We start from the raw sequence: 24,091 nt of genomic DNA, 5'->3' as shown, positions 1-24,091 counted from the left end.
AAGTACCAATATGTAGTGATGGACCACCACAAAGTACCAATATATAATGATGGACCACCACAAAGTACCAATATGTAGTGATGGACCACCAGAAAGTACCAATATGTAGTGATGGACCACCAGAAAGTACCAATAATTATATGTAGTGATGGACCACCAGAAAGTACCAATATATAGTGATAGACCACCAGAAAGTACCAATATATAGTGATGGACCACCACAAAGTACCAATATATAATGATGGACCACCAGAAAGTACCAATATATAGTGATGGACCACCACAAAGTACCAATATATAGTGATGGACTACCACAAAGTACCAATATATAGTGATGGACCAACAGAAAGTACCAATATATATAGTGATAGACCACCAGAAAGTACCAATAATTATATATAGTGATGGACCACCAGAAAGTTGACTTTTGTACTATTGAATGTGGATAATCCGGAAACCTTTCAACCCTAACCTAACCTCGCTTAGCCATCTTAGGCCTAACACACACTTCAGTAGGCCTAATAAATTACATGTATGCTGTATAAATACCTTAAAATATTTAAATTTAGTTTCTAGCTGTTGTTTTTAATGGACTGTATGAAGTTAATAGTACAAAAAAATGGTTGACTATTAGACCGTCACAAGAACTGTCATTTCAGAATTTCAGAAGGATAGGTTGCAACAATAATTACGAAAGAAAACGTATTTTATCACTTTTTAGGTAGACTTAATCAATGTTAAAAAAGCGTGTGTGTGTATATATATATATATATTTCTTTTTTCAAGGTGGACTCGTGCGCTGAGGATTCAAGGCTGCTGTTCCGTCACCAGGCGTGTGCTGATGTCCCCGGCTCTGAGAGCTTTGGTAAGCATTTTCCTTCCTGTTTCTATCACAAAGAGATCTTTCTGATCTGGGGCCAGATTCACGAAGCAGTTACGCAAGTACTTACGAACCTGTACATCTTTCCTCGGTATTTGACGGCTTTTGTTACATTAATTAAATAGTTTACAAGCATGAAAACTTCCCAATCAACTGTTGTTATATATAGCCGCCTGGTGCTTCGGAATTCGTTAATTGTTTAATAATTGTAAACAAAGCCGCCAAAGATTGAGAAAAGATGTATATGTTCGTAAGTGCTTGCGTAACTGTTTCGTGAATCTGGCCCCTGATTCTCCAAGTTAGGCTGTTTTTAAAGGGTTTTAAAATATATATATATATATATATATATATATATATATATATATATATATATATATATATATATATATATAATTTTATTTTTATGCAAGGTTTACGTTTCTCTGCAGCCTTTTTTTTTTACTTTTTATAAGCCTTTTGTAATTTTTTTATAAAGCTTAAACCAAAAAAAAACTGATTATTCAGTTTTTGGTTTTATCAGCTCAGAAAGATTTAGGCTATTTTCATTCGCGTTTACTTCTTTCCACAAGGGCGCTTCTTCTCTGCGTCATTTGAGTCGAGGAGGAAAAAAAAACAAAAAAAAATACTTTTCACCCAAGTTCAAAACTTTTTATCCAAAAATTGAGGAGTTTTAATCCGTTTGGAGAAGCTCCTTTAAGGCTGAGCTATGGTAACGGATTGCCATAGTCTCTCCCTTTTTTTGACTTTTGCTTTCAAGTATGGAGGCTGCTTAGCCTCCCTAAAAAGCTTTACTTTCTTCTCCTATTACTGGAAGGGGTTTGTACGTCTTAAGACATTTATGCCATTAATTATACTATTAATACAAATATACAATTATACCATTAATACAGTTTTGCCACACAATCATACCATTAGACTGGAGAAACCTAGTATTATGAATCCAGGGTTAGAGGCCATATTTCTAATATTGGATTGTGTTTACTAGTACACATGGAATGTTAGTCATATTGTATTTTAAACACGTTGTATTGCAAAACTGTGCATGATGTATTCTTTGAAATAACCTCGTGTATAATTTGATTTCAGGAATAGTACATAGAGTGGAAATTTTACCTTAGATAATGTAAGACAATATTCCTGATATGAACTAACAAAATTTTAACTTTTATCTAATGAATAGCGTGTTCATATGTTAAATATATGAGGCAAACTGCAAGTCATTATAAATCCATACTGGTTCTCGCACTTTCTAAAGTTCATCACATATATAGATATATATAGACGTTTTATATGACGTTCATATGACGTTCACATATATTAGAACGTCTTAAATTGTATATAACTTTTAATTTGATGATAGTTGTAAAGTGTTACCAAACTCCAGGGTGACGTTTCAACTAAAGAATGTTAACTAAACGTGATTTTTTTCCCCCCCCCCCTCAGTGGAAGAGCTGGTGTGCCTGGCATCCTGGAAAGAGGGTTCGAACCACTACCTGGTGGGGAAGGTGAACCATATCCACGCCAACAGTGACGAAGACCGCTATCGCTGCTTCATATACGAACACCCACACCACCAGGGCAACACCCAGACCTGGAACCTTGCCCAATCGGCCGATGCAACCTGCCAAGGACTCATCTCGGCTCACGAGGGCAGCAAGACCATGAAACTCACTAAAGGTGAGTTTAGTGATTTGAGTTTAGTTGTGATTTGAGTGAGTTTAGTTGATTTTTTTTCCTTCGGTTTTGTTAAAGAGGAGCCGGTCGGCCGAGCGGACAGCACGCTGGACTTGTGATCCTGTGGTCCTGGGTTCGATCCTAGGCGCCGGCGAGAAACAATGGGCAGAGTTTCTTTCACCCTATGCCCCTGTTACCTAGCAGTAAAATAGGTACCTGGGTGTTAGTCAGTTGTCACGGGCTGCTTCCTGGGGGTGGAGGCCTGGTCGAGGACCGGGCCGCGGGGACACTAAAAGCATCGAAATCATCTCAAGATAACCTCAAGATAGAAGATAATGGGGGTCGTTGTTGATTTGTTCAAGATGGAGAGTGGGATGAGAGCCTTGTGGGTTTCTGTTTTAAAATCAAGATATTGTAGAATTTGTTAATCTAATTTCCAGGCAGTTAATCCTGTCATGGGATTAGTGGATAAGAACTGTATTATCTGTTTACATTTAAATTAGTGGCTTTTACACCAAAATAGACCATTAAAGTAATTGATGTCAAAAATTGGATTTTGATATGTGGTTTTGTAAATTGGGGAGTGAAAAGTATATGCCTCATCAAAGTTCTAAATGTTGTAATGCAATTCTAATAACAATCAGTAAGGATAAGAACCTAGGGGTTTATTATTTTTTAAACATTTCATCTCTGGAAAAGTATCTAGTCAATAAAGGAAAGGAGTAACCCAGAGTAACATTTCTCACTTCTTATGAATGCCTTTAAGGACATATTATAAATGGGAGTATATTAAAATATATTGTTTACAAAGTATGCTTTGACTATATATGTGAGAAAGCTGCATAAACGCGCAAGCCATAGATCACTTAAGAACTCTTTGACCCGGCCAGGATTCGAACCCATGCCGTCTAGGATCACCCCTAAACGTACACAGTACCGTGACCACCGCACCAATGATCGTCTAGATCGCACCAATAGACGATCATTGGTGCGGTGGTCACGGTACTGTGTACGTTTAGGGGTGATCCTAGACGGCATGGGTTCGAATCCTGGCCGGGTCAAAGAGTTCATAGTGATATATTGGTGCCATCGTCTTGTGTAATAATGTTTAGACTTGTTGCAACGTGTTGATAATTTTGTAACGTGTATTCTTGAATCTCACCAGTGACTCACAACGGAAGGAAGTGCAAGTTCCCGGGGTGGCTGACGACCCATCGCCACTGGCACACACTTGACAACAGCCAGAGTTACTTCGTGTACCACAAGAACACCTCCTTGAGGATCAGCAACGGCACCGCGGCTCCTGAAGACATTGAGGTGAGTGCGGCGACGAAGGTAAGAGCGTTGGGCTGTGGTAGGACGCTGAGCGGTGTGATGTGTTTTGGCTGTCCGAGAATATTCAGGTTCTTCAGTTGTTTAACGATCTGGAGAAAACTTTATTTTTTTGGTCTAATTCTCAAGCTCCTAGTGACATGATAACTTGGGCAGCCGGTCCTGATCTGGGCAGTCTTGTCTTGATCTGTAATGAGCTTTTGGTACAGTAATTCTTTTCAGTGTTGCAAGCTTAATAGGATATAAATCATTCGAGTCTTGCAAGTTTATGATCTAGTAAGATCTTTTCGTAGGTTTCCAGACAACTGCCCTCCCTTTTTTTTCCTTGTGTCGCATAGTTTTGTACACGTGTGATCTTCCACTGTTGCAAACTTATGGTTAACCAAATGATTATAGTTTTGCGTGCATGCGACAAAGCAAGATTTTCCAGCTTTGCAGAATTATGACAAGGAATGCCTTCTATTGTTGCTACAAAGTTATCTCAAGTATAAATATATGACCTTCCAGTGTCGCTAAGCTTATCAATGACAGTCCAAGTGTTCAGACGTGTATAGCTACGATACAACAGACATTCAATTTGACGCAATCATAATAATAAAAGATTCGGTGGTTGTAGAATTTGTAGAATCTACCCCAATACAATAAGACATTGCTTATGCAATAAGACGTTGCGTGGCAATCCTTCGAAACAACACCACCTTCCAGGAACTCCAGCTCACAACCCAAGATGCCATTAAGTGGTGCCGTAATGGCCGTAATACTGGGACAGAAAGAACTCTCGGGGGGCTAAAACTTCTCCCATCAAGCCCTCAACTTTGTTTTATTTATAGAGCACTTACTGACGAAACCTGTACATCTTAAACCTTAATCATGGCGGCTGTTTTATCAAAGAGTTTAGGTGCTGGAAACCTCACAACCCCAGCGTATTATTGTTGTAAACAACTTTGTAATACTATGGAGCTCGTATGAACCGCTTGATGTAAACAAAGCCGCCATGATGTAGGGAAGATGTATTGGTTTCGCAAATGGCTGCGTAAATCCTTGACGAATCCAGGCTCAGAAGAACGGGCTCTTGAGGCTAGTTTGTAATTTGTAAAGTTAAACATAATTAGATTATGCATGGTTTGGAAATTTTACATCACTAATTACAGCGATGAATGATGTTATTTAACTCTTAAGCTTTGTAATACTTCTGTTATGGTTCAAATGAGGATATTAACTGATGAGCTCAGATGATGTATTAACATACCCATTTGAAGCGACCATACGAGTCATAAATACTCATACTCCGCCCAAGTAAAACAGAAACAAGCAACACTTAAGTGGGCCAGCCAAAGGCTTAGGGCCCACGCAGGAATATCCCTGCAAAAAAAAAAAAAATAAAAAAAAAAGACCCACTTGTCATAGTTGGGTATCATACTGTACTGGCTAATGTGTGGGTATACAAGCCTACCTTAACCACAATCTGTATACTGAACTGTATTGATCAGTATTCATACCGAAAAACCGAATTTTATTCAGGATTTGTGATCAGCTTTGTGTGTCCTGATCATACTGGGGTGTGTTGACCATTAACAGGATCATTCATACTGACCTGCAATGACCCTGATCAATGTTTATTCTAGCCTGCATTGACTCTGATCAATATTCATACCCACATTGGCCCTGGAGATGAATTAGTGTGACCTGCACAGACAATATAAACAATATTGACTATCTTGACCTCGATTGAGAATTAGTGATCTATCTTGGCTCGAGTTTTGTATCTTACACTGACTTGATCTTGACTAAGAACCTCATTGTCTTAAACATGATTAAGGGCATCAATGTCTAGTACATGATTAAGAAGACCTGTTAATTGTTATAATCGTGACATTGACCTTAAATGACCTTTAGCAGTGAAAGTTATTTGTGTTGAACTGCCAATCTGATTTCTGATAACATCTGCAAGAACTCTCGTATCTTGCTCTGATGAGGGCGAATCGAGCCGAAAACGCGTTCAGCATTCTCTAATTTTTCAAATGCTTTTATTTCCGCAGGGTAAATGCTACTTTTAGTGACCCATGATCAATGAAGGTGAAATTTTGACTTTTGCCGACTCGTGGTGTCCTTTGAAAGTTTTAATAGTGGACCTATGATGACAATACTTTGACCTTTGGCGACTGGATGCCCACGACCTGGGCCATCAGTCCTGACCTAGGCAACAGGTTCTGACCAGGTCATGCAGTCCTGACCTGGGTAGTGAGCCTTAACGTGTAATATGACCAGGCCAACCAGCCCCTGACGTGAAATATGACCAGGCCAACCAGCCTCTGACGTGTAATATGACCCGGACAGCTAGCCCCTGACGTGTAATATGACCCGGACAGCTAGCCCCTGACGTGTAATATGACCCGGACAGTTAGCCCCTGACGTGTAATATGACCCGGACAGCTAGCCCCTGACGTGTAATATGACCCGGACAGCTAGCCCCTGACGTGTAATATGACCTGGCCAACCAGCCCCTGACGTGTAATATGACCTGACCAACCAGCCCCTGACGTGTAATATGACCCGGACAGCTAGCCCCTGACGTGTAATATGACCCGGACAGCTAGCCCCTGACGTGTAATATGACCCGGACAGCTAGCCCCTGACGTGTAATATGACCCGGACAGCTAGCCCCTGACGTGTAATATGACCCGGACAGCTAGCCCCTGACGTGTAATATGACCCGGACAGCTAGCCCCTGACGTGTAATATAACCTGGCCAACCAGCCCCTGACGTGTAATATGACCTGACCAACCAGCCCCTGACGTGTAATATGACCTGACCAACCAGCCCCTGACGTGTAATATGACCTGGCCAACCAGCCCCTGACGTGTAATATGACCTGACCAACCAGCCCTTGACATGTAATATGACCTGTCCAACCAGCCCCTGACGTGTAATATGACCTGACCAACCAGCCCCTGACGTGTAATATGACCCGGACAACAAGCCCCTGACGTGTAATATGACCTGACCAACCAGCCCCTGACGTGTAATATGACCTGACCAACCAGCCCTTGACATGTAATATGACCTGACCAACCAGCCTCTGATCTGTAGGCATCCGAGCCTGACTTGGGCCTTGTATGTCCCTCCTCAGACCCGCGGCCATACCGACTTCCGCTTGGTGTGTCACAAGTACGAGAACCACAGAGACCACCGGCGAGGTGGTGGCGGCGGCGGCTCCGGTGGCGGTAGCGGCGACCATCACGCCCCCAGCGGCGGCGGTGGCGACCACCACAAACACCACCGTGACCACGTCGATGAGGACCACGTCACTGTGGTGGCCCACGTCACTGTAGGATGGTGAGTTTGCCTGTATAGTGCACTAGAAAGTTTGTACCTGACAGAGGACTTGAATGTCTAGACCTAGGCTGAAGTTGTTGTAAGTGGTATACAGTGATTGATTGATTGATGAAGATTAAGCCACCCAAGAGGTGGCACGGGCATGAATAGCCCGTAAGTGGTGGCCCTTTCGAGCCATTACCAGTATCAAAAGATGATACTGGAGATCTGTGGAGGCGCAACTGCACCCTGCGTGACGGGAGATGTCTCCCGGACCAAATGGTGAATGGAATACAGTAGGATACAGTTGTATTTATAGACACCTTTGGTGGTCACATGTAGTTCGTGTGGAGTTTGGTCACCATATGTTCAGCCATGTTATTGTGGCTCGTCGTCTGCATAGTACACGTCTCTGTTGGATTGGAAGTTTATCAACAGTCGTACAAAATATGGTAGCCAGTAGGCAGGTAAGTCCCAAAGTTAATCAGGTCTGTGGGCAGGACTTTTTTCCGCATCTTTTTATTCCATGTAACAGTTTAATTTAAGAATATAACTGGGTATAACTTGATAGTAGATATGCGGTATATGAAGTGTCTTTCTCTAACTTGGTATTGAAATTGAAATTGAAATTGAAATCAGTTTATTGAGGTAAAATACACACAAAGGGATGAGGTAGCTCAAGCTATTCTCACCCCGTTCAGTACAACGTGTTAATATATACATAGACACATATCACAAATAAACATATTAGCAAACATTCTGAGAGGTAAACATATACATTTCCTCCTTCACAAAAACTTGGTATTGTTTTCCAAAGTGTAAAGTAATAAAGATGGGGAGAGAGGGATAGGCGCCAAGAAGGGGAAATAGGAGACCGCAAGGGTAGGGGATAGAAGATAGGAAATAGGAAGGGGAATAGAAGACCTAGAGGCTCACCATAGCCCGTGTTACTTAGAACATTTTGTTCTAAATAACGAATCTTTAACAACTATAATAGAGGCTGATATAACAAAAAACGCAAGCAATTCGAGAGAAGAGCAAATGACACACAGAAATCACAATAGCGTGATTTCTGTGTGTCATTTGGGGGACACTAAATTTCGGGGACACTAAAGCCCCGAAATCATCTCAAGATAACCTCAAGATAACACAGTATAAAGCAGTATAGACAACAAAATAGCGAAGAAAGTGGGGGACCAAAGTATATATTCTATTGGAATATAGATGTAGAATATATTATATGTATTCTTGATCCTCAATGTATGTAGAATATATAATAATAATAATAACAATAATAAATAACAAATTTATGTCTTGTATCATCTGTCACAACCGAAAATTTACCTTAATGTTATAAGTCCTCTTTTGATCAGTTTTTTGTGGTCAGCGTTTGGCAAAAAAATTCGGCCGTGTGTACTAGGCTAAATTTTTTTTCCAAAAATATAACCATGCTGTCCAATGGTTATATACTTTGTTACTGTTAATTATCTATGATGCTATTAGCGTTTGTGTTAATTATTGTGCTAATCAGCGTGCTGATAATTACTGTAATCCTGTTGAAGGTTCCTGTTAAAATATGGAGTGTATTTTCGCCACGTGGCGGGGATTGAGGGAGATTTAAATCCGGATAAGATGACAGATTTTATGGTAAGGGTGAAGAGATTTGCATATATTCATTAGACTGGGGATTTACAGCAGGATAACTGTGTTTGGATGGAAATGAGGAAGAACTATTTCAGGATAAAGGAGAGAAATGTAAGGGGGTAAGATCCCATAGGCTATCCTCAGGCTGGATTAAGGGGTAGAACCTCTCTCGAAACTCCAGGTATGCCCCAGATAAGTTTAGATTCAGGAAAGACCTGGGTAAATACTGGATTGGAAATATGGTTGTAGTGTTATGAGAACAACGTAGCGGGTAGTAGCGGAGGAGTGGGATTGTTTAGTTTTGTTCAGGGTTAGTTATGGGTGGGGGGGGGGGTTCCTGGTGACAGTATATGGGAATTACCTTTTACAGGACAATAGTCTCTATATAGTTCTCTTGATTCTGATGTGATTGTGCGGATCTAAGTCAGCCTTATCTTCGTATTTGATTGTGTGGATCTAAATCATGTTCTTATTTGATTGTGTGGATCTAAATAGTGTTCTTATTTGATTGTGTGGATCTAAATCACGTTCTTATTTGGTTGTGTGGATCTAAATCACGTTCATATTTGATTGTGTGGATCAAAGTCAAGGGTTCAAGGGTGTTTATGATAGGATTAGAATGCGAGTGAACGAGGTAGGAGAATTTATGGTGGTGTGTGGATGTGTGTGTGTGGATCCGAATCAAAGGCGGATATGGAAGGATGAGGCTGCATGGATCGTGAGTCTGGGAGAGGATCATGAGTGGGTGGATTGTAATCAGTGCTTATTATTGGAGGTTGGGCTCAGGGGTATCGGTGGGTGAGAACATAATTATAGTTTATGGTTGTTAGTGATATAATGTGAGCGGACACAGAGCAAAATTCGAAAGTCCCATTTATTATTTAGATGGATTTGAGGGTAATTAGTGTGTAATGGCTGTGTGTTTGTTAATGAAGAGGGATTAGGTGTTGCGATGATAATTTGTTTGATGTTAACATTTCGAAATAAATAAGAAAACACAATCTATATATAATATATATATACTGCCCCCGCAACCTGTTGAACCGTAACCCTGTTAACTTTGCTGGCCGACCAGATGGAATCACTCTGCGCCCCTTGGACAAATGGCAGACAGTTGGCGTGGGACTATACTTGCGTATCCACCCTGGCAACCACATACATCAACCTCTCTCTCGGCCAAGCAGGAGCCGCGGTGACGCACACACAGAGAGAGACAAGTCAACCAAGTACAGGGAAATAGATCACCGGTACTATTCGTCCCAGTATTCGTGCTTAGTTGGTTGTTGATTGGATCTTGCTTGGAACTGAAGAGAGACACTGTAGAACTTCATAGAACTTCAATGAATAAGGTGAATAAGACAGGTCTGAAGCACTGAAATCCTACCCTGCCTTAGGTCTGTCAGATATTGTTGTTGGTGTTATAGATCCAGCTACTCTGAACAAGTTCCAAGTAGCACGGGCTATGGTGAGCCCGTAGTGGACTTACCTGGCACAGGAGCGGGGCTGGGAGCCAGTCTGCGTCTCTGAGACACTGACGTCCTCCAATTCAGAGCGGCCACTACCGGGTCCGTGGGAATGACGTCATAGGCCTTGCTGCCTCTGTGATTGGCTATTCCCCAACCGTCTTACAATTTGAAAGCTGACACCACAACTTCGTTCTAATAGAATCCGAGACCATTGGCCCATGGGGAGAGAGTGCAAGGAGGTTTCTTAAGGATTTGGGTTCCAGGCTCATTGACACTACAAGAGACCCTAGAGCGGCAAGTTTTCTCTTCCAGCGCCTCTGTCGCTATCCAGAGGGGGAATGCCCGCTGCATCCTCGGTTCCTGCCCGGCGTCGGTGGAGTTCGAAGAAATCTACAGCCTCTAGGAAACAAACTTCACTTTATTTCCTCTTAATGTCCACTTCATGTAACCAATCAGATATGTAACTATGCAACCTTGTATAATAAAGTGTTCAACATAACATAAAAAGGGGTGGTAGGAGAAGTGAACACTCGTACGTATTTAAAGTTAAATGGCAAGTTTTTCTCTGAATGCTCTGTATTCCCTTCTCCGAGGCTATATATATATATATATATATATATATATATATATATATATATATATATATATATATATATATATATATATATATATATATAGCCTCAAACGGGAATTCAGATCATTCAGATACATATATTACCGTATGTATCCATTATTGGATTGTTTAGTAAGGTAGAAGTTTAAGACCTGTCTTAAGACGCTGAAGACGATAAGCGTGTTATCGTCATTAGGAAAAGTCTAACCAATGAACCTTTTTCCCCTTTCTCACCTCATCTTTCTCCCCTCGAGCAGCAAGAGCGGCTACCAGTGCCTGAGAATCTACCATCGAGATGAACACGTGGTTCAGGTACGGTCGGGCGAACTGGCCTTCACGGCCGAAGAGGCTTGTTCCTCCCACTACTGGTCGCCCGCCACGGCGAACCTCACGACGCTGGTGGCTGCCGGAGGCCCGCCCGGCCCCTGCGGGCCTTTCGGCAGGTACCACGTGCCCGATACTCTGGTGCCCTGCGCCGGCGACGCCACCACCTTCACCCGCGTGACGGTGGGCTGTAACTCCGACTCTGGGAATACCTTGCAGCTCAACGCCAGATGTCCTGAGGAATCTGTCTACGGTAAGGATTGGCTGGGTCTTATTTGCTCATTGCTTTCATTGTAATGTTCTGGTTTCGTTTAATTTTTTTGCAGTGTTGCGTTGATTAGGCGATTGTTGCTGTGATGATTTTGTTGGGTAGCACACGCATGCACTCACGAACGCACGCGTGCGCACGCAGGCCTCGTAGCCTGGTGGATAGCGCGCAGGACTCGTAATTCTGTGGCGCGGGTTCGATTCCCGCACGAGGCAGAAACAAATGGGCAAAAGTTTCTTTCACCCTGGATGCCCCTGTTACCTAGCAGTAAATAGGTACCTGGGAGTTAGTCAGTTGTCACGGGCTGCTTCCTGGGGTGTGTGTGTGGTGAAAAAAAATAGTAGTTAGTAAACAGTTGATTGACACTTGAGAGGTGGGCCGAAAGAGCAAAGCTCAACCCCCACAAATAAAACTAGGTGAATGCACGCACGCACGCACGCACGCACGCACGCACGCACGCACGCACGCACACACACACACACACACACACACACACACACACACACACACACACCACACACACACCACACACACACCACACGCACACCACACACACACACCACTAGGCTAGTCCCAACACTAAGAGGCATAAGTTACAAGGAAAGGCTGCGTGAAATACACCTCACATCGCTGGAAGACAGGAGAACTCCGGGAAACATGATTACAACCTACAAAATTCTCAGAGGAATTGACAGGGTAGATAAGATAAATTGTTTAACACGGGTGGTACGCCGAACAAGGGGACACGGGTGAAAACTAGACTGTTTCAGTAGTCACATTCAATCATACATATACACATACTTCATATGTGTATATGAAGTATGTGAAGTATGTTCATACTTAGTCACATACTTCAAGCCTTTGACCCTGATTTGAACTGTGGTTACAAGCGGAAACTAAATTTGTTGATTTAGATTGGCTATAGATTGCTTATCTTTATAGATAAGAAGTAGGTACTGATTTAGAATTAGAGGGTGAGAGAGAGATAATGAAGAGGATTCAGTAAGAGAAACGCGGGGGAAGAGGGTCTAGAGAGAGAGAGAGGGAGAGAGAGAGGGAGAGAGGGAGAGGGAGAGAGGGAGAGGGAGAGAGGGAGAGGGAGAGAGGGAGAGAGAGAGAGGGAGAGAGAGAGAGGGAGAGAGAGAGAGGGAGAGGGAGAGAGAGAGAGAGAGAGAGAGAGAGAGAGAGAGAGAGAGAGAGAGAGAGAGAGAGGGAGGGAGGGAGGGAGGAGGGGAGGAAGTGAGTCTGATCCTCCTGACTGTTTGGGTTAGTAATGTGTTCTGGGTTGTGACGTAGGGTTGGTGTGTGACGGTGGGGCTGCGCTGGGTGCTGCAGTGTGACGGTGATGGGATGGAGAGAAAGGAATTGAGGCTTTAATGTGGTCTTGGTTTCACCTTTCCCACCCCCCCCCCCCTCTTCCCTTTTCTTTTTTTCTCATTTATGTGTCTCCCCTCTCACTGCTCTATGCCTCCCTTTCTTATTTACCTCTCTGTCTCCCTCTCTTATACCTATGCCTCTTAGTTTACCTGTCTCTTTCCTCCCCGCTTTCATTCTCTCTCTCCTTCCCTCTTTCTTTTCCCCTATCCTCTCCCTCCATCCCTCCCTCACTCCCTCCCTCCCTCCCTCCCTATTTCCCTCCCTTCCTTCCTCCCTCCTTCCCTCCCTATTTCCCTCCCTTCCTCCCTCCTTCCCTCCCTCCCTTCCTTCCTCCCTCCTTCCCTCCCTCCCTTCCTTCCTCCCTCCTTCCCTCCCTCCCTTCCTTCCTCCCTCCTTCCCTCCCTTCCTTCCTCCCTCCTTCCCTCCCCTCTTTCTTTTCCCCTATCCTCTCCCTCCCATCCCTCGCTCCCTCCCACTATCATCTGGTGTCTCGTGGACTCTTGGCTGTTGTGTGGCTGTTTGCACAACAGCCACCAACCTCTTTCTTCTCGGAACCCAACTCTCATCCCTCCCCCCTCTTTCCCTCTATAAAAAAGCCCCCCCCCATCCCCGTAGGGTGACCACGCAAGAAGAGTATTAAGCTGGCAGTCTTCCCCTCCCCATTCCCCCCCCCCTCTTTCCGGGCATATCACTGTTAAGGCCAGAGGGGAGGGGAGGGGGTTAAAGGCACCACAACCCCCCCCTCTCAACCATTGCACGTCCCTCCCCCCCCCTATTCTCCCCCCCTCCCCCCCTATTCTCCCCCCTCCCCACTGTCTGCGTCAGGCACCGACAACGTCTCAGTGTTAGTCTGTTAAAAGGGTTTGTGTTTTTTTGCGTTCCGGTGTGGAACAACACAAAAAAAAAATTCTCCTCCCCTACGAGGGGAAGTTGCTCCCCCTCACCTGCTGGGGGAGAGGGAGAGAGGGGGACGTGCTCACTGACGGAAGCAAGGAGGGGGGTGATGGGGGGGGGGGATTGACACAGGATACATACAAGTACACAAGAGAGGAGAAGAACCAGAGAAAACAGTGTTACACAAGAGAGAGGACGTTGCAGGGGTCACTGATGTAACTAGTCTGGTCCGTCACTCCCGCAGACGCCAGAAAAAATAATGGGTTAGTTGCAGGCGAGGAGTCACTATAACGCGGCTGAAGAATGTTGACCAGACCACACACTAGAAGGTGAAGGGACGACGACGTTTCGGGCCATCCTGGACCATTCTCAAGTCGATTGTGACACAATCGACTCAATCGACTTGAGAATGGTCCAGGACGGACCGAAACGTCGTCGTCCCTTCACCTTCTAGTGTGTGGTCTGGTCAACACGGGTTAGTTATTATTTCTGACGTCTGGCTTCACTATCATTGGTTGATTAATGGGCAAGAAGAGATAACGTAAGATAGCCATTGCGTATTAAAAGAAGTCGTGAAGAAACGCACTCATAGACATGCAAAAACCAACAAATAAAAACATTGACAAAAAAAAGAGAAAGGGTGGGTAGACTGCATATTTTGTAATTGCCAGAAAGACTTAGACACAGTACCCCCATAAGAGGTTGCATATGCTAGAGAAACAGGCAGGACTGGCAGGGAATGTACTCCATTGGAGAAGGGAGTACCTAAGCATCAGAAAACGGCGAGTCACTGTGAGAGGGTGAGGTTTCAATATTTTTTTTTTTATTCTGCCACAGACGTGGCCACACATTTACAATGCTAACCAGAATATATATACATTTTTTCTGTCCTCCATGGACAGGGTTAGAGATGTGTTAAACATATAGTTCAGTGATTTATTAATCAATCATAGAAGGTGATTTTAGTGCCTTTAAAATGCTAATCTTACATAAATACATAGATTTAGGTCTGTCCTATATAAACAATGTTAGAGGTATGTTCTTTTATACATAATGTGATTATTGTACTTTTACAAAGGTGAAATACCATTCCGACCAGCTCACCCATTTAAATATGCATACATACATATATATACTTACACATACTTGTATGTCTCACTGTGACAGGGTAAGATAGCTGCAACACACTATCAGACTACTGTGTGGTTAAGCACTTTACCTCAGAGTCTGGTAAGGTGTCACCACCAGGATCTCACACTAGGCGGGACCAAAGAGCTAATGCTCAACCCCTGTAAGCACAACCAGGATCTCACACTGCTCACTGGTCGGACCTATCCTGTTTCTCATATATGATCTTCCAGAGGGAACAGAATCATTCCTCTGAATGTTTGCTGATGGAAAAATTATGAGGAGGATTAAGACAGAGGAAGAGATCGAGAGGCCATAGATGAACTGGTCAGCCCAAAACTATGGTCCAACTAATGGCTAGTAGAGTTTAACTCGAGCAAGTGCAAAATAATGAAACTAGGCAGTGGAAACAGGAGGCCAGACACAGGATGCAGAATAGGAGATGAAGTACTTACTTAAACGGAGAGAGAGAAAGATCTAGCAGTTGATATCACACCAAACCTGTCTCCTGAAGCCCACATAAAAAGAATAACGTCTGCGGCATATGCGAGGCTGGCTAACATCAGAACAGCGTTCAGGAACCTGTGTAAGGAATCATTCAGAATCTTGTACACCACATATGTAAGACCAATCCTGGAGTATGCGGCCCCAGCATGGAGCCCGTATCTTGTCAAGCTCAAGACGAAGCTGGAAAAAGTTCAGAGGTATGCCACTAGACTAGTCCCAGAACTAAGAGGCATGAGTTACGAGGAAAGGCTGCGGGAAATACACTTTACGACACTGGAAGACAGAAGAGTAAGATCAGACATCATCACTACCTACAAAATCCTCAGAGGGATTGGCAGGGTAGACAAGGATGAACTATTCAACACTGGTGGGACGCGAACAAGGGGACACAGGTGGAAACCGAGTACCCAAATGAGCCACAGAGACGTTAGAAAGAACTTTTTCAGTGTCAGAGTAGTTAGTAAATGGAATGCATTAGGAAGTGATGTGGTGGAGGCTGACTCCATACACAGTTTCAAATGTAGATATGATAGAGCCCAGTAGGCTCAGGAACCTGTACACCAGTTGACTGACGGTTGAGAGGCGGGACCAAAGAGCCAGAGCTCAACCCCCGCAAACACAAATAGGTGAGCACACACACACACACACACACCCACACACACACACACACAACACAACACAACACACACACACACACACACACACACAACACAACACACACACACACACACACACACACACACACACACACACACACACACACACACACACACACACACACACACAACACACACACACCCCACACACCCGACACACACACACACACACACACACACACGACACACACACACACACACACACACACACACACACACACACACACACACACACACACACACACACACACACACTTACACAACACAACACAACACACCCACCCCACACACCCCACACACACTTACACAACACAACACAACACACCCACCCCACACACCCCACACACCACACACACCACACACACACACACACACACACCACACACACACACACACACACACACACACACACACACACACACACACACACACATACACACACACAACACAACACAACACACCATTACTCGCGCACTAACTGTTCTATGCGAGGCTTTGTATTGTACAAAGTCAGGCCAAGTCCATTTGGCCGCTCAAAGGACGCGCCCGTTTGAACCTCATAAACAATATTAATACAATTATCTCAGTTCAGTTTTATTTGATTTCGTTGCCTCTCGTGGCACCGAGAGATGAATCGTGTTTGGTATAGAAAGAGCTGTCACAGAGGCTCAAGAGCTCGATATATGCCGTAATTAGGTCACTATAGTTGAAACGTGAGGGAAGCATTAGTTGAAGGTGTTAGAGTGAATAAAATGCGCTCAGAATGTTTAAAATGTTTGTGAATGTTTGTTTTCGTTAATATTGTATGAGGGCTGTAAATGTTAGTACGAAGTAATTCTGGCTGTCGTCAGTCATGATGTTTAAGGTCAGGGAGTATTTTGGTGGTGTTTTGTGTGTGCGCGCGCGCGTGCGTGCGTATTGTTTGATTTGCGTATATTTTCTCATTTATTAAAGTATAATTTATAATAATAACACTTAAAATTCCAATCTTTCCCATCCTTGAACAAATCCACAAGGGCTGTGACGAGGATTCGAACCTACGTCCGAGAGCATCCCAGACGCTGCCTTAATCGACTGAGCTACATGGTAAAAAAGAATTGCAACCGGAAATTCTACTAATTTAAATTTTATCCTGCAGCCTCTCTGAGACACAAGCCAGGAATTTACACAATTCCCCCAATTTACACAATACACAAGCGATGTATCATTTGATACATCACGCTATTGTGATTTCTATGTGTTATAATCGCCTCCTCGCTAGGTAATATGTTACCTAGCAGTAAATAGGTACCTGGGTGTTAGTCAGCTGTCACGGGCTGCTTCCTGGAGGTGGAGGCCTGGTCGAGGACCGGGCCGCGGGGACACTTAACAGCCCCGAAATCACCTCAAGATAACCTGTTAATTCCTGTCCCTCCAACAGTATTCCATTGTCACGGCCAGTGGGAGTCAGAGGGGGTGACGTACGTGGTGGCGTCACCGATGTCCCGGGCGTCTGGGGCGCCTCGTCGCGTCTGCTTCGCCTACAGCGTGGCGTCTGCACCAGGAGCCACCAACACCCTCACCCTCACAGCCCGCCATGACACTTGCATCCAGCGGCAGCACGATGCTCACATCGCTCTCAATGCTACGCTGGCAGGTGGGTTTGTTTAATGTGTATGGTTCATGTGTAGGTTTGATGCTTGTGTGTGTGTGTGTGTGTGTGTGTGTGTGTGTGTGTGTGTGTGTGTGTGTGTGTGTGTGTGTGTGCGCGTGTGTGTGTGCGTGTGTGTGTGTGTGTGTGTGTGTGTGTGTGTGTGTGTGTGTGTGTGTGCGTGCGCGTGTGCGTGTGTGTGTGTGTGTGTGTGTGTGTGTGTGTGTGTGTGTGTGTGTGTGTGTGTGTGTCCCCGTTGCTTCACCTGTAATCACGTACTTCAAGATTTAATCACCTTGAAATACAATAATTATAGTATATTGCCCTTGGGTTGAGATGGAGGTCACTCTGGTAGGATATATGGTAACTGTCTCCGATATAATTTGGTTGACTTTGGTTGTTTGTAAAGTAAGGTGAAGAACAATAGTTTTGGGGAACTTCTGGGATTATTTTCTTGCAATACACAATGTTCTAAAAGGTGGAGTGTGTTAGATTGATTTCAGTTGGTGGATACTGTTGTATTTTATGATGAATGTTGATGTATGCAAATGTATTTTATGATGAATGTTGATGTATGCAAATGTATTTTATGATGAATGTTGATGTATGCAAATGTATTTTATGATGAATGTTGATGTATGCAAATGTATTTTATGATGAATGTTGATGTATGCAAATGTATTTTATGATGAATGTTGATGTATGCAAATGTATTTTATGATGAATGTTGATGTATGCAAATGTATTTTATGATGAATGTTGATGTATGCAAATGTATTTTATGATGAATGTTGATGTATGCAAATGTATTTTATGATTGTTAATGCATGCTAATGTATTTTACGATTGTTACTGTATGCTAATGTAGTTTTTTATGGATGTTGATGAATGGTAATATATTTTTTATGAATGTTGATGTGTTCTAATGTATTTTGATTTCATGGCTCCATCTGATTTTCTCAATGTATTTGAAGAATGTGTAGTGTACACTAGTTTTTCTGTGTCAGTGGGAGTCACTACTTCCTATACAGTAGAAAACTTTGGTTATGCTGTATAAATTTATTCTAAAATATTAGCGTTTATATTTGTGAAAAATAGGAATAATGACAATGTGTTATTTTGATTAATGTAAGATATATTGATCCGTTGTTGACCAGACCATACACTGGGTGAAGGGGACGACGACGTTTCGGTCCGTCCTGGACCATTCTCAAGACTTGAGAATGGTCCAGGACGGACCGAAACGTCGTCGTCCCTTCACCTTCTAGTGTGTGTGGTCTGGTCAACATTCTTCAGCCACGTTATTGTGACTCATCGCCTGCATATTGATCCGTTGTTTAAATTAAACCCTTTTGATTTGTTTAAGGTATGCTAGTGCATTTGTCCAGAATGAAATGAACTTGTTTTCAGACTTATGGAAATAAGGATTTTTTTTCCAAGTAAAAAAATTTCCAATGTAAAATTTTTCCATTACCAAGTAAGGGAGTCGAGCTTTACTCGGTGGTTCTGCTGAGTAGGAAAGAATGCAGGAAGTTGTGAATTGAATTAATATAAAATTAAAAAAATACAGCTTTGGCATGTATTAACTCTGAATTATGTAATAATATGGAAGAAATTTGTGTTCATTTTAATCAGTGGAAGGAAAACAAAATATTTTTGTTTTGATATGAAATAAGGTCCTGTAGCTTTGTAAAAATATAAAGATAGTATGTACAAATTTTAATCAGACCCTCTAATGATAATGATAATAATAATAATATTAATATTATTAATAAATCTACTTGATTGAGTGTTCGAATCTATGCACTGAGTAAATGAACAAATCCACAAGGGCCGTGACGAGGATTCGAACCTGCGTCCGGGAGCATCCCAGACACTGCCTTAATCGACTGAGCTATGGGATGCTCTGTCTGGGATGCTCCCGGACGCAGGTTCGAATCCTCGTCACGGCCCTTGTGGATTTGTTCATTTGATGCATCACGTTAGTGTGATCTGTGTGTGTGTGTGTTATGCACTGAGTGTTCCCAGAGTGTTATTTGTTCTATGATATATCACGTTAATGTAATTTCTCTGAGTAATAATAATAATATGCATAAATTGTTATAAAAACGTGATTGAAACCACCCAAGTTACACGTACGTGAAGTGAAAGTTGCTGGAAAAGGTGTCGTCGTAACCTTTCACTTCATACGTGTGAGTTACTTGTAATAATGTGTTTATAGACGTTGTTGTTGTTAAAGATTCGCTACCTGGAACATAAAGTTCCAAGTATCACGGGCTATGGTGAGCCCGTAGGCCTTATATAGAGGTGTTGTCAGTGGTCCTCTGACGGGTTGTGTTACTCTCTCTCTCCCGCAGGAAAGTGCATGGAGATGAGCGGGATGAACTCCAGCAGCAGCAGCAGCTGGAGGAAGGGACCAGCGGGTGGACAGGTGCATCTGGGTGCTCTTCTCCTGCTGCTTGTCCTCCTTGTCGTGCCGGCCACTCCACTGTCATTGTAGTTTTGGATGAGAGGGGGCTAGTGTGTAGCGGTGTGTGTGTGTGTGTGTGTGTCTGCATACTTGTACTGGGTGTATAAGTATAGAATTGGCGTCTGCAAGTATGTGGGAGTTTGCGTGCGTGTGTGTGTGTGTTTGGGTGTTGCCGTTTGAATGGTCCACCTGCCCACTCACTCTTGAGTGTGTCGAGTGCCTGCTGGCTGAGCTGGTGGATGAAGTCCTCGGCACTAACTCGTTGGACCTGATGAAAAGACCTATTGCTTAAGATATTTTAGTTTCTTATTTCCTGGCGTAAAAGACACGAGGTATCGGCGCTTCTCCGTCGCCCCCAGCAGGTCGTGTCCTCAGGAGTCTGGCAGGCTTACTCTCACAGTCCTTGTTAAGCAGATGTGAACGCTATCTTGAGATCCGTCTCAAATTGCGAGTGATACAAGAAGATGAACGCATGCCTCCTTGCAGAGTAGCTATAATCTGTATTAATCTAAGGGATGATATATATATATATATGTGTGTGTGTAAAAAAAAAATTGAAAAAATCCCGCTTTGAAGCTGATAATGTATTTCTTATGCCGTCTATGTGGGACATTTTTGTTAAGTCTCTTATCCGGCCAACTGGGTATAACTGAGTGACCTGCCAAGCTCCTTCAAGTGACCGTATGGGGTGTGTGTGATACGGGGTCGTCGCCGCTACTCCTTCCTAATGCCCCCCCCCCCCCTCTTCTCCTTCCTAATGCCCCCCTTCTTCTACACCATTCATCCCCCTTTTCTCTGTTATTCCTCCCTCGGGTAGTCGAGAACAAGTAACTGTCGCTACCTGTGTTTTCTATGTTTTTTTTCTGTGTTGGTTTCACCCTTTCCGTTTTCTACTTTCGTTTTCTCCTCCCTCCGCAGCTGTTGAGGATGGGCAACTCTTATAGAATATTTGGTGCGTTCTCAGGCGCACAATGTTCACACCTTTCACTTACTGCCTGGCCTTCCTCGGAGTTGAGTTATATTCCTGTGTGAAGGATCTTTAAACTTGCGATGAGTGGAGAAAGAGTACACTGTATTTCTTTAATGCTTTAGCTTTATAAATATAAATATATATAAATATATATATATATACTTTGATAATTGTATGATGGCCACCCATACTGTAGGTGGAAAGACGTGTTGTGATATTTGTTTAATGTGTTCACACAAGAGGCGGGCGAGACGTCCGTTTTTATCTAAGCCGACAACACTTTCCGTGTGAAGACAGCTTTGCTACCAAATGAGTGTTATCAAGACTTTAATGTGATGAGTGGGCGTGGGTTAGCCTGAAGCAATGGGCGGGGGGCGGCGCTGCCGACAAGGACACGTACCTGAGGACTTCACGCCCGCACGCCCACGCAAGAGTATGGGCGGCGGAGCCTTACAAGTACTGGGGGAGGGGACGTGGATACCCTGACTGCAACCAGGCGACCCGTCTTAAAGAAACAAAGGTCCTAGTGAGATCATAACGAGGAAGACTTACTGCCATTCGATCCTCTCCCCCAGCTCAGTGAAGGTTCTCAGAATCGCTCAAGTAGTGTCTCAAGGGGCGTAGCGTAGCCGTGACAAACACGCACCAGTGTTGTGGCTCCTGGGCCCCCGTCCCTGCCAGGGCTGATTCCCAACCACATCCATGTCGTTTACCCATCATTTTAGGCGCCTTCGTCTGGCTTGGAGGTAGCGTGCCAGAGTGAAGATGTTGACGAGGCAAGTGTGAGAGGGTGTAGGCCACAGCTACGAAGCTAAACCTGAGGCCAACTGGTACACTACGCTCCAAGGAGCGTAGAACGCCATTTAGAACGTTTGTTCCCTATTATTTAACCATTGTGATAATGTATGGGAATGGCATACTAGTCGATTTTTAATAATTTTTCTTTTTATATTTATTAACACGGAAAGTGTACGATTTTACGTTTTCTCGACGAAGTAGGTAGGGTAGGGTAGGGGGGAAGGGGGTTGTGTCGGATTGATTACCTGGGTTTACCCATTGAGATGAGATGAAAGTATGGGGTGCATAATAAAGAAAGAAATTGAAATAGAAAAGTTGAAAAGGTTGGAGAGCTTGTCCCTCACCACCACCGACCTGTCCTCTCTCACATCCGCTCACTACACGTAATGAAACTCGCAAATATCTTGCAATATCTTACCAAACTTCTTATTATTAACTAATAAATAAATTGACCTATGATCTGTGAGAGATAATGACTTATTTTAGATTTTTTTGCTTCACTTGGGTAGGAAGTTTTACAAAAATTTCACTTTGAAAATCATCTTATTTTACACTCGTAACAGACCTAACATGTTTTGCCAAGTCTTAGCATAGGGAACTATCAGGGGAAAGCGCCAAGTCATTACGACTATATAACACTGGCAAGGGGATCACACAACCCCCCCTACTCACACACAACCCCCCCTACACACACACACACAACCCCCCCTACACACACACACACAACCCCCCCCCTACACACACACACAACCCCCCTACACACACACACAACCCCCCCCTACACACACACAACCCCCCCCTACACACACACACAACCCCCCTACACACACACACACAACCCCCCCCCCTACACACACACACAACCCCCCCCCCCTACACACACACACACACAACCCCCCCCCCTACACACACACACAACCCCCCCTACACACACAACCCCCCCTACACACACACACAACCCCCCCTACACACACATACAACCCCCCCCCCCCCCTACACACACACACAACCCCCCCCTACACGCACACACAACCCCCCCCTACACACACAACCCCCCCTACACACACAAACAACCCCCCCTACACACACACAACCCCCCCCTACACACACACAACCCCCCCTACACACACACAACCCCCCTACACACACACAACCCCCCCTACACACACACACAACCCCCCCTACACACACACACAAACAACCCCCCCCTTACACACACACAACCCCCCCCCCTACACACACACAACCCCCCCCTACACACACACAACCCCCCCCCTACACACACACAACCCCCCCCCTACACACACACAACCCCCCCCCTACACACACACAACCCCCCCCCCCTACACACACACAACCCCCCCTACACACACACACAACCCCCCCTACACACACACAACCCCCCCCTACACACACACAACCCCCCCCTACACACACAACCCCCCCCTACACACACAACCCCCCCCTCACACACACAACCCCCCCTACACACACACAACCCCCCCCTACACACACACAACCCCCCCTACACACACACAACCCCCCTACACACACACAACCCCCCCTACACACACAACAACCCCCCCCTACACACACACAACCCCCCCCCCTACACACACACAACCCCCCCTACACACACACAACCCCCCCTACACACACACAACCCCCCCTACACACACAACCCCCCCTACACACACAACCCCCCCCTACACACACAACCCCCCCCCTACACACACACAACCCCCCCCCTACACACACACAACCCCCCCCTACACACACACACAACCCCCCCCCTACACACACACAACCCCCCCCCACACACACAAACCCCCCCTACACAAGAACCCCCCCCACACACAAGAACCCCCCCTCACACACATGCCCCTCCCCCCCCCCCACACACACACCTAAATCCCCCCTCACACCCAAATTCCCCCCCCCCCACTCCCAAATTCCCCCCCCCCCACTCCCAAATTCCCCCCACCACTCCCAAATTCCCCCCACCACTCCCAAATTCCCCCCACCACTCCCAAATTCCCCCCCCCCCCCACTCCCAAATTCCCCCCCCACTCCCAAATTCCCCCTCCCCACTCCCAAATTCCCCCCCCCACTCCCAAATTCCCCCCCACTCCCAAATTCCCCTC

General features: G+C 44.6%; 1 protein-coding gene across 1 annotated transcript in view; it reads left to right on the top strand.

Annotated features, from left to right (window-relative positions):
- LOC123746796 (uncharacterized) overlaps positions 1-22,551 on the top strand; it is a 53,340-nt gene extending 30,789 nt beyond the window's left edge. Inside the window, exons 4-10 of the mRNA XM_069319409.1 lie at positions 787-865; positions 2,324-2,557; positions 3,720-3,871; positions 7,018-7,223; positions 11,183-11,502; positions 17,500-17,715; positions 20,067-22,551. Coding sequence (XP_069175510.1) covers positions 787-865; positions 2,324-2,557; positions 3,720-3,871; positions 7,018-7,223; positions 11,183-11,502; positions 17,500-17,715; positions 20,067-20,209 — 1,350 coding nt within the window. The 3' untranslated portion in view covers positions 20,210-22,551. The remainder of the gene's footprint in view (positions 1-786; positions 866-2,323; positions 2,558-3,719; positions 3,872-7,017; positions 7,224-11,182; positions 11,503-17,499; positions 17,716-20,066) is intronic.
- The last annotated feature ends 1,540 nt before the right edge of the window (positions 22,552-24,091 follow it).

The sequence above is a fragment of the Procambarus clarkii genome, chromosome 93 (assembly GCF_040958095.1).
Source record: "Procambarus clarkii isolate CNS0578487 chromosome 93, FALCON_Pclarkii_2.0, whole genome shotgun sequence".
Classification (NCBI taxonomy): Eukaryota; Metazoa; Arthropoda; class Malacostraca; order Decapoda; family Cambaridae; genus Procambarus; species Procambarus clarkii.
The sequence above is the reverse complement of the archived record's forward strand: the minus strand, read 5'-3'. Positions and strand labels throughout refer to the sequence as shown.